This window comes from Agelaius phoeniceus, chromosome 32 (genome assembly GCF_051311805.1).
Source record: "Agelaius phoeniceus isolate bAgePho1 chromosome 32, bAgePho1.hap1, whole genome shotgun sequence".
Lineage (NCBI taxonomy): Eukaryota > Metazoa > Chordata > Aves > Passeriformes > Icteridae > Agelaius > Agelaius phoeniceus.
The window spans coordinates 576,585-591,037 of NC_135296.1; the positions used below are offsets into that span (position 1 = coordinate 576,585).

At 42.6% G+C, this 14,453-nt stretch overlaps 1 protein-coding gene across 4 annotated transcripts in view; it reads right to left on the minus strand.

Moving 5' to 3' along the window:
- SMARCA4 (SWI/SNF related BAF chromatin remodeling complex subunit ATPase 4) overlaps positions 1-14,453 on the minus strand; it is a 78,637-nt gene that overhangs the window by 11,454 nt on the left and 52,730 nt on the right. For all 4 annotated transcript variants that reach the window (XM_077192345.1, XM_077192344.1, XM_077192343.1 and 1 more), the window contains exons 26-28: positions 12,416-12,579; positions 8,029-8,256; positions 2,279-2,356 (exon numbers count right to left, since the gene is read on the minus strand). In XM_077192345.1, the coding sequence (XP_077048460.1) occupies positions 2,279-2,356; positions 8,029-8,256; positions 12,416-12,579 (470 nt within the window). The remainder of the gene's footprint in view (positions 1-2,278; positions 2,357-8,028; positions 8,257-12,415; positions 12,580-14,453) is intronic.

Below are 14,453 nucleotides of genomic sequence, written 5' to 3' on the forward strand. Positions count from 1 at the left end.
GGTGGGATGGGGTGAGGGAACATCTGAGGTGGGACTGGGGACATCTGAGGTGGGATTGGGACCATCTAAGGTGGGATGGAGTTGGGGACATTTGAGGTGGGACTGGGGAGATCTGAGGTGGGTTTGGGATCAGGGACATCTGAGGTGGGATCAGGGATGGGGTGAGGGAGCATCTGAGGTGGGATCAGGGACATCTAGGGTGGGATCAGGGACATCTGAGGTGGGATCAGGGACATCTGAGGGTCACTGGGGCGGGGCGGGGACGGCTGGGGTGGGACTGGGGACATCTGGGGTGGGGTCGGGGACATCTGGGGTGGGATTGGGGACATCTGGGGTGGGACTGGGAGATCTGGGGTGGGATCAGGGACATCTGAGGTGGGATCAGGGACATCTGAGGTGGGACTGGGGACATCTGAGGTGGGATCGAGGAGATCTGAGGGTCACTGGGGCGGGGTGGGGACATCTGGGGTGGGACTGGGGACATCTGGGGTGGGACCAGGGACATCTGAGGGTCACTGGGGCGGGGCGGGGACAGCTGGGGTGGGACTGGGGACATCTGGGGTGGGATCGGGGACATCTGAGGTGGGATGGGGTGAGGGAACATCTGAGGTGGGATTGGGGACATCTGAGGGTCACTGGGGCGGGGTGGGGACGTCTGGGGTGGGACTGGGGAGATCTGGGGTGGGATGGGGTGAGGGAACATCTGAGGTGGGATCAGGGATGGGGTGAGGGGACATCTGAGGTGGGACTGGGGACGTCTGGGGTGGGGTGGGGTTGGGGAGATCTGAGGTGGGATTGGGGCCATCTGAGGTGGGATCAGGGTTTGGGATGGATCCAAAGGGGATCGGGGCCATCCGGGGTTGGATGGGATTTCTCCTGCTCATCTTCCTCCTCATCTCCTGCTCCTCTTCCTCGGGAGATCTTCCTCCTCTCCCATCTCCTCCTCTCCCATCTCCTCCTCCTTCCCTTCTTCCTCACTTCCTGCGCCTCTTCCTCCTCCTCCTCCTCCTCACAAGATCCTCATCTCCTGCTCTTCTTCCTCATCTCCTTCCTCCTCCTCCTCCTCCTCACAAGATCCTCATCTCTGGCTCCTCTTCCTGCTCCATTTCCCTCCTTCTCCACCTCCTCCTCCTCCCGCCCTTCCTCCCTCTCCTCCTGCTCTTCTTCCTCCTCACCAGATCCTCATCTCCTCTCCTCCTCCTCCTGCCCTTCCTCCCTCTCCTCCTCCTCCTCATCTCCTGCTCTTCCTCCTCCCATGATCCTCATCTCCTCCTCCTCCTCATCTCCTTCCTCCTCCTCTTCCTCCTCACCAGATCCTCATCTCCTTCCTCCTCCTCCCTCCCTTCCTTCCTCCCGCTCCTCCTCCTCCTCATCTCCTGCTCCTCTTCCTCCTCACCAGATCTTCATCTTCTCCTCCTGCCCTTCCTCATCTCCTCATCTCCTCCCTCTCCTCCTCCTCCTCATCTCCTCCTCCTCCTCCTCCTCCCGCCCTTCCTCCCTCCCTCCCTCTCTTCCTCCCTCTCCTCCTCCTCCTCATCTCCTGCTCCTCCTCTTCCTCCTCACCAGATCCTCATCTCCTTCTCCTCCTCAGATCTTCCTCCTCTTCCTCCTCCCGCCCTTCCTCCCTCCCTCTTCTCCTCCTCCTCCCTCTTCTCCTCCCGCCCTTCCTCCCTCCTTCTCCTCCTCCTCATCTCCTGCTCTTCCTCCCTCCCGCTCCTCCTCCTCTTCCTCATCTCCTCCTCCTCATCCTCCTCCCGCCCTTCCTCCCTCTCTTCCTCTTCCTCCCGCCCTTCCTCCCTCCCTCTCCTCCTCCTCCCGCCCTTCCTTCCTCTTCCTCCTGCCCTTCCTTCCTCCCGTTCCTGCTCCTCCTCCTCTTCCTCATCTCCTGCTCCTCTTCCTCCTCACCAGATCCTCATCTCCTCCTCTTCCTCCCTCCCTTTCCTCCTCCTCATCTCCTTCCTCCTCCTCTTCCTCCTCACCAGATCCTCATCTCCTCCTCTCCTCCTCCTCTTCCTCCTCCTCTCCTTCCTCCTCCTCCCACCCTTCCTCCCTCCCTCTGCTCCTCCTCCTCCTCCCGCCCTTCCTCCCTCCCTGTTCCCCTCCTCCTCCTCATCTCCTCCTCCCGCCCTTCCTCCCTCCCTCTCCTCCTCATCTCCTCCTCCTCCTCCTCCTCCTCATCTCCTCCTCCCGCCCTTCCTCCCTCCCCGTTCCCCTCCTCCTCCTCCTCCTCCTCCTCCCGCCCTTCCTCCCTCCCCGTTCCCCTCCTCCTCCTCCTCACCATGAAGAGGTCGAACTCCTCCTCGTGCCGTGCGATCATCTGGTTCACGGTTTCATCATCGGGGACCTCATCTTCCTCCTGGAAAACCCAAATTTGGGGCATCACCCATGGCCCCGCGGCCCCGGGGACCTCCTGGGGCCCCTTTTGGGGCGATTTGGGGCTTTTTGAGCAATTTTGGGGTTTTTTGTTCGTTTTTGGGTGGTTTTAATGGGGTTTTTTGCCCATTTTGGGTCATTTAAATGGGGTTTTTTTGCTCTTTTTTGGGAGTTTTTTTTGCTCATTTTTGGGTGGTTTCAATGGGATTTTTAGGTGAATTCATTTGGGGTTTTTTGCCCATTTTTGGGAGGTTTTAATTGGGATTTTTTGCTCATTTTTGGGTGGTTTTGGTGGATTTTTTTGCCCATTTTTGGGTGGTTTCAATGGGATTTTTTGGGTGGTTTCAATCGATTTTTTTGCCCATTTTTGGGTCATTTAAATGGGGTTTTTTTGCTCATTTTTGGGTGGTTTAAATGGGGATTTTTTGCTCATTTTTGGGTCATTTAAATAGGGTTTTTTGCTCATTTTTGCGTAGTTTTGGTGGATTTTTTTTTGCTCATTTTTGGGTGGTTTCAATGGGTTTTCTTGGGTGGTTTAAATGGGATTTTTTGGGTGGTTTCAATGGGATTTTTTTGCTCATTTTTGGGTCATTTAAATGGGATTTTTTGCTCATTTTTGGGTGGTTTCAATGGGATTTTTTGCCCATTTTTGGGTAGTTTTAATGGGATTTTTTGCCCATTTTTAGGTCATTTAAATGGGGTCTTTTTGCTCATTTTTGGGTGGTTTTAATGGGGTTTTTGTGCTCATTTTTGGGTGGTTCTTTTGCGATTTTTTGCTCATTTTTGGGTGGTTAAAATGGTTTTTTTTGCTCAATTTTGGGTCATTTAAATGGGATTTTTTGCTCATTTTTGGGTGGTTTCAATGGGATTTTTTGGGTGGTTCTTTTGGGTTTTTTTGCCCATTTTTGGGTGGTGTTAATGTTTTGGTTTTTTTTTTCTCAATTTTGGGTCATTTAAATGAGGGTTTTTTGCTCATTTTTGGGTGGTTTCAATGGGATTTTTTGCCCATTTTTGGGTGGTTTAAATGGGGATTTTTGCCCATTTTCGGGTGGTTTAAATGGGATTTTTTGGGTGGTTCTTTTGGGGTTTTTTGCCCATTTTTGCGTGGTTTTAATGGGGTTTTTTGCCCATTTTGGGTCATTTAAATGGGATTTTTTGCTCATTTTTGGGAGGTTTTAATTGGGATTTTTTGCTCATTTTTGGGTGGTTTTGGTGGATTTTTTTGCACATTTTTGGGTGGTTTCAATGGGATTTTTTGGGTGGGTTCAATCGATTTTTTTTTGCTCATTTTTGGGTGGTTTTAATGGGTTTTTTTGCTCATTTTTGGGTCATTTAAATGGGGTTTTTTGCCCATTTTTTGGTGGTTTAAATGGGATTTTTTTGCCCATTTTTGGATGATTTCAATGGGATTTTTTGGGTGGTTTCAATCGATTCTTTTGCCATTTTTGGGTGGTTTCAATGGGATTTTTTGGGTGGTTTCAATCGATTTTTTTGCTCATTTTTGGGTGGTTAAAATGTTTTTTTTTCTCATTTTTGGGTCATTTAAATGGGGATTTTTTTCTCATTTTTGGGTCATTTAAATGAGGGTTTTTTGCTCATTTTTGGGTCATTTAAATGGGTTTTTTTCCCATTTTTGGGTGGTTTTAATGGGTTTTTTTTGCTCATTTTTGGGTAGTTTCAATGGGATTTTTTGCTCAATTTTAGGTCATTTAAATGGGATCTTTTGGCTCATTTTTGGGTGGTTTTATTGGGGTTTTTTGCTAATTTTTGGGTGGTTTTAATGGGGTTTTTGTGCTCATTTTTGGGTGGTTTTGGTGGGATTTTTTGGGTGGTTTCAATGGGATTTTTTTGCCCATTTTTGGGTGGTTTCAATGGGATTTTTTGCCCATTTTTGGGAGGTTTAAATGGGATTTTTTTGCCCATTTTTGGGTCATTTAAATGGGATTTTTTGGCTCATTTTTGGGTAGTTTCAATGGGATTTTTTGGGTGCTTTGAATCAATTTTTTGCCCATTTTTGGGTCATTTAAATGGGGTTTTTTTGCCCATTTTTGGGTGGTTTAAACAAATTTTTTTGCTCATTTTTGGGTGGTTTAAACAGATTTTTTTTGCTCATTTTTGGGTGGTTTAAACAGATTTTTTTCGCTCATTTTTGGGTGGTTTAAACAGATTTTTTTTTGCTCATTTTTAGGTGATTTCAATGATTTTTTTCACTTCTTTTTTTACTTTTTCCTGTATTTTTACCCATTTTGGGCTATTTTAATCCCTATTTCTTATTTTATATTTCAACTCATTCCAGGTTGGTTTTATCTCAATTTGGGGCATTTTTAATATTTTCAATTTTTCTCTGTCATTTCCAACTCACTATTTTTGCCTTTTTTAGGCTCTTTTTGTTCATCTGGGGTTGTTTCAATAGAATTTGAATTTTTCCTCATTTTCACACATTTTTCTTTTTATTTTTTTTCTCACCTCATTTCGACTTTCAGGCAAATTTTGTCCATTTTTGGCCATTTTAAAGTCTTTTTTTTTGGCCGTTTTTAACTCATTTTTGCCCGAATTTTGGCCATTTTTTCTCCTTTTTCAGCATTTCCAACTCGTCCTGCTCCTTGTGCTCCATGAATCAACCACATTTTATATTTTATTTCTTTTTCCCTCATTTTATATTTTTATTTATTTTACCTCGTCCTGCTCCTCGTGCTCCATGAATCAATCACACTTTATATTTTATATTTTATTTATTTTTGTACCTCGTCCTGCTCCTCGTGCTCCATGAATTAATCACATTTTATATTTTAATTTTTCAATTAAAAATAAAAATATAAATTTTAATAAATTTTAATAAATTTTAATAAATTTTTTCCTACCTCGTGCTCCATGAACCAACCACACTTTACATTTTATATTTTATTTATTTTTCCCTACCTCATCCTGCTCCTCGTGCTCCATGAACCAACCACACTTTCTATTTTATATTTTAATTTTTTCCTACCTCGTGCTCCATGAACCAACCACTTTACACTTTCTATTTTATTTCCCTACCTCGTCCTGCTCCTTGTGCTCCATGAATTAATCACATTTTATATTTTAATTTCTTCCTACCTCATGCTCCATTAATTAATTACATTTTATATTTTAATTTCTTTCTACCTCGTCCTGCTCCTCGTGCTCCATGAACCAACCACACTTTCTATTTTATATTTTATATTTTATATTTTATATTTTATATTTTATATTTTATATTTTATATTTTATATTTTATATTTTATATTTTATTTCCCTACCTCGTCCTGCTCCTCGTGCTCCATGAATTAATCACACTTTATATTTTTATTTATTTTACCTCATCCTGCTCCTCATGATCCATGAACCAACCACACTTTAGATTTTATATTTTATTTCTTTTACTTTGTCCTGCTCCTCGTGCTCCATTAATTAATTACATTTTATATTTTATATTTATTTTTCCCCACCTCGTCCTGCTCCTCGTGCTCCATAAATTAATCACATTTTATATTTTATATTTTATTTTTCCCTACCTCATCCTGCTCCTCGTGCTCCATGAACCAACCACACTTTACACTTTCTATTTTATATTTTATATTTTATATTTTATATTTTATATTTTATATTTTATTTCCCTACCTCGTCCTGCTCCTCGTGCTCCATGAATTAATCACATTTTATATTTTTATTTATTTTACCTCGTCCTGCTCCTCGTGCTCCATGAACCAACCACACTTTACACTTTCTATTTTATATTTTATATTTTATATTTTATATTTTATATTTTATATTTATTTTTCCCTACCTCATCCTCCTCCTCATGCTCCATGAACCAACCACACTTTCTACTTTACATTTTACATTTTATATTTATTTTTCCCTACCTCATCCTCCTCCTCGTGCTCCATGAACCAACCACACTTTCTATTTTATATTTTATATTTTATATTTTATATTTTATATTTTACATTTTATATTTATTTTTCCCACCTCATCCTGCTCCTCGTGCTCCATGAATTAATCACATTTTACATTTTATATTTATTTTTGTACCTCATCCTGCTCCTCGTGCTCCATGAACCAACCACACTTTCTATTTTATATTTTATATTTTATATTTTATATTTTATATTTTATATTTTATATTTTATATTTTATATTTTATTTTTCCCTACCTCGTCCTGCTCCTCGTGCTCCATGAACCAACCACACTTTATATTTTATATTTTAATTTTTTCCTACCTCATGCTCCATGAACCAACCACACTTTCTATTTTACATTTTATATTTTATATTTATTTTTCCCACCTCGTCCTGCTCCTCGTGCTCCATGAACCAACCACACTTTCTACTTTATATTTTATATTTTATTTATTTTTCCTACCTCGTGCTCCATGAACCAACCACACTTTACACTTTCTATTTTATATTTTATATTTTATTTCCCTACCTCGTCCTGCTCCTCGTGCTCCATGAATTAATCACATTTTATATTTATTTTATTTTTCCTACCTCATGCTCCATGGATTAATTACATTTTATAATTTTATTTATTTTTCCCTACCTCATCCTGCTCCTCATGCTCCATGAATTAATCACATTTTATATTTTAATTTCTTTCTACCTCGTGCTCCATGAATCAATCACATTTTATATTTTATTTCTTTTTCCCTCATTTTATATTTTTATTTCTTTTACCTCATCCTGCTCCTCGTGCTCCATGAACCAACCACACTTTCTATTTTATATTTTATATTTTATATTTTATATTTTATATTTTATATTTTATATTTATTTTCCCTACCTCATCCTCCTCCTCATGCTCCATGAACCAACCACACTTTACACTTTCTATTTTATATTTTATATTTATTTTCCCTACCTCATCCTCCTCCTCGTGCTCCATGAATTAATCACATTTTATATTTTAATTTTTTCCTACCTCGTGCTCCATGAACCAACCACACTTTACACTTTCTATTTTATATTTTATATTTTATATTTTACATTTTATATTTATTTTTCCCTACCTCGTCCTGCTCCTCGTGCTCCATGAATTAATCACATTTTATATTTTATATTTTATTTTCCCTACCTCGTCCTGCTCCTCGTGCTCCATGAACCAACCACACTTTCTATTTTATATTTTATATTTTATATTTTATATTTTATATTTTATATTTTATATTTTATATTTTATATTTTATTTCCCTACCTCGTCCTGCTCCTCATGCTCCATAAATTAATCACATTTTATATTTTATATTTATTTTTCCCTACCTCATCCTGCTCCTCATGCTCCATGAACCAACCACACTTTCTACTTTACATTTTATAATTTTATTTATTTTTCCCTACCTTGTCCTGCTCCTCGTGCTCCATGAATTAATCACATTTTATATTTTATATTTTAATTTTTTCCTACCTCATGCTCCATGAACCAACCACACTTTACACTTTCTATTTTATATTTTATATTTTATATTTTACATTTTATATTTATTTTTCCCTACCTCGTCCTGCTCCTCATGCTCCATGAACCAATCACATTTTACATTTTATATTTATTTTTCCCACCTCATCCTGCTCCTCGTGCTCCATGAATTAATCACATTTTATATTTTATATTTTATATTTTATATTTATTTTCCCCACCTCATCCTGCTCCTCGTGCTCCAGGATGGCCTGCAGGAAGGCCCTGCGCTCGTGGCTGGAGGATTTCTGGTCGAACATCCCGGCCTGGATCACTTTCTGGTCCACGTTCAGTTTGTACTTGGCGGCCGCCAGGATTTTCTCCTCCACGCTGTTGACGGTGCAGAGGCGCAGCACCCGCACCTCGTTCTGCTGCCCGATGCGGTGGGCGCGGTCCTGGGCCTGCAGGTCCTGGGGAAACGGGGGTGGTGATGGGGTTGGGAGGCTGAAAAAATTCGATTTGTGGGGTGGAAAAGTGATGGGGGAGAGGTGGGGGTGAGGCCTGAGGAGGTGTGGGGTGATAGCGGAAAAAAATCCCTGGGTTTGTCCTCAAAAATCTGGATTTTGTGCTCAAAAATCCCTGAAAAAATCAATTTATTGACCTCAAAATTCATGATTTTCTCCTCAAAAATCCCTGAAAAAAATCCATTTATTGGCCTCAAAATTCATTATTCTGTACTCAAAAATCCCTGAAAAAAATCCATTTATTGGCCTCAAAAATCATGATTTTGTACTCAAAAATCCCTGAAAAAATCCATTTATGGGCCTCAAAATCTCTGATTTTGTACTCAAATTTCATGGGGGGATGAGGCCTGAGGGGGTGTGGGGGTGATAGGTGAAAAAATCCCTGAAAAACTCAATTTATTGGCCTTAAAATCCCTGAAAAAATCCATTTATGGGCCTCAAAAATCCCTGAAAAAATCCATTTATTGGCCTCAAAAATCCAAATTTTGTCCTCAAAAATTCCTGATTTTGTACTCAAAAAATCAATGTATTGTCCTCAAAATTCATGATTTTCTCCTCAAAAATCCCTCAAAAAATCAATTTATTGTCCTCAAAATCTCTGGATTTGTCCTCAAAAAGCCAGATTTTGTCCTCAAAAATCCCTGAAAAAATCCATTTATTGGCCTCAAAAATCCCTGAAAAATTCAATTTGTGGGGTGGAAAAGTGATGGGGGTGAGGCCTGAGGGGGTTTGGGGGGGATAGGTGAAAAAAATCCCTGAAAAAATCCATTTATGGGCCTCAAAATTCATGATTTTGTCCTCAAAAATCCTGATTTTCTCCTCAAAAATCCCTCAAAAAATCAATGTATTGGCCTTAAAATCCCTGGGTTTGTCCTCAAAACCCCTGGGTTTGTCCTCAAAAATCCCTGAAAAAATCCATTTATTGTACTCAAAAATCCCTGAAAATTCAATTTGTGGGGTGGAAAAGTGATGGGGGAGATGTGGGGGTGAGGCCTGAGGGGGTTTGGGGGCATAGGTGAAAAAAATCCCTGAAAAAATCCATTTATTTGCCTCAAAATTCATGATTTTGTACTCAAAAATGCCTGAAAAAGTCCATTTATTGGCCTCAAAAATCCCTGAAAAAATCCATTTATGGGCCTCAAAAATCCCTGAAAAAATCAAATTATGGGCCTCAAAATTCATGATTTTGTACTCAAAAATCCCTGAAAAAAATCAATTTATGGGCCTCAAACTTCCTGGTTTTGTCCTCAAAAATCCCTGAAAAAATCAATTTATTGGCCTTAAAATCCCTGGGTTTGTCCTCAAAAATCCAAATTTTGTCCTCAAAAATTCCTGATTTTGTACTCAAAAAATCAATTTATTGTCCTCAAAATCTCTGGATTTGTCCTCAAAAAGCCAGATTTTGTCCTCAAAAATCCCTGAAAAAATCCATTTATTGTCCTCAAAATTGATGTGGGGGTGAGGCCTGACGGGGTGTGGGGGGGATAGGTGAAAAAAATCCCGGGGTTTGTACTCAAAAATCCCTGAAAAAATCAATTTATTGGCCTCAACATCCCTGAAAAAATCAATTTATGGGCCTCAAAATTCATGATTTTGTACTCAAAAATCCCTGAAAAATTCAATTTGTGGGCCTCAGAATTCATGGGGGGTGAGGCCTGAGGGGGGTTTGGGGTGATAGCTGAAAAAATCCAAATTTTGTACTCAAAACCCCTGGGTTTGTCTGAAAATCTGCATGGAATCAGTCCCAAGGATGACAGGGGGGTGATGGGGCTGGGAGGCTGAAAAAATTCAATTTGTGGGGTGGAAAAGTGATGGGGGTGAGGCCTGAGGGGGTTTGGGGGGATAACGGAAAAAAATCCCTGAAAAAATCCATTTATGGGCCTCAAAAATCCCTGAAAAATTCAATTTGTGGGGTGGAAAAGTGATGGGGGTGAGGCCTGAGGGGGTGTGGGGGGCATAGGTGAAAAAATCCCTGAAAAAATCCATTTATTGGCCTCAAAAATCCCTGAAAAAATCCATTTATTGGCCTCAAAATCCCTGAAAAAATCCATTTATTGGCCTCAAAACTGATGTGGGGATGAGGCCTGAGGGGGTTTTGGGTTGCTCAGTTGGGTTTTGCCTTGACTTTGGGGCCATTTTTGTGTTCAGTCGGGTTTTGGATTGCCCAGTTGAGTTTTGGGTTGATTTTTGTGTCAGTTTTTGGCCCAGTTGAGTTTTGGGTCAATTTTTGTGTCAATTTTTGTCCCAGTTGAGTTTTGGGTTGCCCAGTTGGATTTTCCCTTGACTTTGGTGCCATTTTGGGGTCAGTTGAGTTTTGGGTTGAATTTTTGTGTCAGTTTTTGGCCCAGTCGAGTTTTGGTTTGCCCAGTTGAGTTTTGGATGGGTCAGTTGGGTTTTGGATGGGTCAGTTGAGTTTTGGGTCAATCAGTTGAGTTTTGGGTCGGATTTTGTGTCAATTTTTGTCCTAGTTGAGTTTTGGATTGCCCAGTTGAGTTTTGGATGGGTCAGTTGGCTTTTGGGTCAATCAGGTGAGTTTTGGGTCAATTTTTGTGTCAGTTTTTGGATCAGTTGAGTTTTGGATTGCCCAGTTGAGTTTTGGATTAAATTTTTGTGTCAGTTTTTGTCCCAGTTGAGTTTTGGATTAAATTTTTGTGTCAGTTTTTGGCCCAGTTGGGTTTTGGATTGCCCAGTTGCCTTTTCCCTTGCCTTTGGTGCCAGTTTTGGGTCAATCAGTTGGGTTTTGGGTCAGTAAGTTGAGTTTTGGGTCGGATTTTGTGTCAATTTTTGTCCCAGTTGAGTTTTGGACTGCCCAGTTGAGTTTTGGATTAAATTTTTGTGTCAATTTTTGTCCCAGTTGAGTTTTGGTTTGCCCAGTTGCCTTTTCCCTTCACTTTGGTGCCATTTTTGGGGTCAGTTGAGTTTTGGATTAAATTTTTGGGTCAGTTTTTGGCCCAGTCGGGTTTTGGATTGCCCAGTTGAGTTTTGGGTCGATTTTTGTGTCAGTTTTTGGATCAGTTGAGTTTTGGATTGCCCAGTTGAGTTTTGGGTTGAATTTTGTGTCAGTTTTTGGATCAGTTGAGTTTTGGTTTGCCCAGTTGAGTTTTCGATTGCCCAGTTGGATTTTGCCTTGACTTTGGTGCCATTTTTGGGGTCAGTTGAGTTTTGGATTGGTCAGTTGGGTTTTGGGTTAAATTTTTGTGACAGTTTTTGGCCCAGTTGGGTTTTGGATGGGCCAGCTGAGTTTTGGGTTGCTCAGTTGGCTTTTGGGTCAATCAGTTGAGTTTTGGGTTGAATTTTGATCTCTTTTTGGCCCAGTCGGGTTTTGGTTTGGTCAACTGGCTTTTGCCTTGACTTTGGTGCCATTTTTGGGCTCAGTTGATTTTGGGTTGAATTTTTGTGTCAATTTTTGTCCCAGTTGAGTTTTGGGTTGCCCAGTTGAGTTTTGGATTAAATTTTTGTGTCAGTTTTTGGCCCAGTCGGGTTTTGGATTGCCCAGTTGAGTTTTGGGTTGAATTTTTGTGTCAGTTTTTGTCCCAGTTGAGTTTTGGATTGCCCAGTTGCCTTTTCCCTTGACTTTGGTGCCATTTTTGGGGTCAGTTGAGTTTTGGGTCGATTTTTGTGTCAGTTTTTGTCCCAGTCGAGTTTTGGTTTGCCCAGTTGCCTTTTCCCTTGACTTTGGTGCCATTTTGGGGTCAATTGAGTTTTGAATTGCCCAGTTGAGTATTGGATGGGTCAGTTGAGTTTTGGATGGGTCAGTTGGCTTTTGGGTCAATCAGTTGAGTTTTGGGTTGAATTTTTGTGTCAGTTTTTGGCCCAGTCGAGTTTTGGATTGCCCAGTTGAGTTTTGGATTGCCCAGTTGAGTTTTGGATTGCCCAGTTGAGTTTTGGATTAAATTTTTGTGTCAGTTTTTGTCCCAGTCGAGTTTTGGTTTGCCCAGTTGAGTTTTGGTTTGCCCAGTTGCCTCTTCCCTTCCCTTTGCTGCCATTTTCCCACCCAGCCCCGTTTCCCCCCAACGTTTTGCGCTCTCCATCCTCTCAACACCCCCAACTCCTGATCCAATTTTTTTTGGGGCTCCACCTCGAGGCCCCTCTGCCCCGGCCCTACCTGGTGCGGGTTCCAGTCGCTGTCGAAGATGATGACGGTGTCGGCCGACTGGAGGTTGAGGCCGAGGCCGCCGGCGCGCGTGCTCAGCAGGAAGATGAAATACTCGGAGCCGGGCTCGTTGAACGTCTTCAGCAGCATCCCCCGGTCCTCGGCCTTGGTGGTGCCTGCAAGCCCAGGCGGGCGTCAGGGCCGGTGCCGGAACCGCTTCCGGAAGGTTCCATTGGGGAAAGGGGGGGATCCCCATTGAATTGAGTTGGATTCCCATTCCAAATCCCAATGGGATTGGTGGTTCCGGAAGGTTCCGTTGGGAATGGGGGATCCCCATTGGATTGAGTTGGATTCCCACTGAATTGAAGTGAATTCCCATTCCAAATCCCATTGGGAGATTGGTGGTTCCGGAAGGTTCCATTGGGGAAAGGGGGGGATCCCCATTGGATTGAGTTGGATTCCCATTGAATTCCCATTCCAAATCCCACTGGGATTGGTGGTTCCGGAAGGTTCTTTTGGGAATGGGATTCCCATTGAATTCCCATTGGGATTGGTGGTTCCGGAAGGTTCCGTTGGGATTTGGATTCCCATTGAATTCCCATTGAATTCCCATTCCCAAATCCCACTGGGATTGGTGGTTCCAGAAGGTTCTGTTGGGAATGGGATTCCCATTGAATTCCCATTGAATTCCCATTCCCAGTCCCATTGGGATTGGCGGTTCCGGAAGGTTCTGTTGGGAATGGGGGATCCCCATTGGATTGAGTTGGATTCCCATTGAATTGAAGTGAATTCCCATTCCCAAATCCCACTGGGATTGGTGGTTCTGGAAGGTTCCGTTGGGAATGGGATTCCCATTGAATTCCCATTGAATTCCCATCCCAAATCCCATTGGGATTGGTGGTTCCGGAAGGTTCTTTTGGGAATGGGATTCCCATTAAATTGAGCTGGATTCCCATTCCCAATCCCACTGGGATTGGTGGTTCTAGAAGGTTCCGGAAGGTTCCCGTTGGGGAAAGGGGGGGGATCCCCATTGGATTTAATGGAAATTGGATACCCATTGGATTGAGTTGGATTCCCCATTGAATTTAATGGAATTCCCATTCCCAAATCCCAATGGGATTGGTGGTTCCGGAAGGTTCCGTTGGGAATGGGGGATGCCCATTGGATTGAGTTGGATTCCCACTGAATTGAAGTGAATTCCCATTCCAAATCCCATTGGGAGATTGGTGGTTCCGGAAGGTTCCGTTGGGGAAAGGGGGGGATCCCCATTGGATTGATTTGGATTCCCACTGAATTCCCATCCCAAATCCCATTGGGATTGGTGGTTCTGGAAGGTTCCATGGGGAATGGGATTCCCATTCACAATCCCATTGGGATTGGTGGTTCTGGAAGGTTCCAGAAGGTTCCATTTTGAATGGGATTCCCACTGAATTTAATGGAATTCCCATTCCCAAATCCCATTGGGAGATTGGTGGTTCCGGAAGGTTCCCATTGGGGAAAGGGGGGGATCCCCATTGGATTGAGTTGGATTCCCATTCCAAATCCCATTGGGATTGGTGGTTCTGGAAGGTTCCGTTGGGAATGGGGGATCCCCATTGGATTGAGTTGGATTCCCATTCCAAATCCCACTGGGATTGGTGGTTCTGGAAGGTTCTTTTGGGAATGGGATTCCCATTGAATTTAATGGAATTCCCATTCCAAATCCCACTGGGATTGGTGGTTCCAGAAGGTTCCATTGGGGAGGGGGGGATCCCCATTGAATTTAATGGAATTCCCATTCCCAAATCCCATTGGGATTGGTGGTTCCGGAAGGTTCCGTTGGGATTTGGATTCCCGTTGAATTCCCATTGAATTCCCATTCCCAAATCCCATTGGGATTGGTGGTTCTGGAAGGTTCCATTGGTATTTGGATTCCCGTTGAATTCCCATTCCCAATCCCACTGGGATTGGTGGTTCCGGAAGGTTCCGTTGGGGAATGGGGGGGATCCCCATTGGATTTAATGGCAATTGGATCCCCATTGGATTGAGTTGGATCCCCCATTGAATTTAA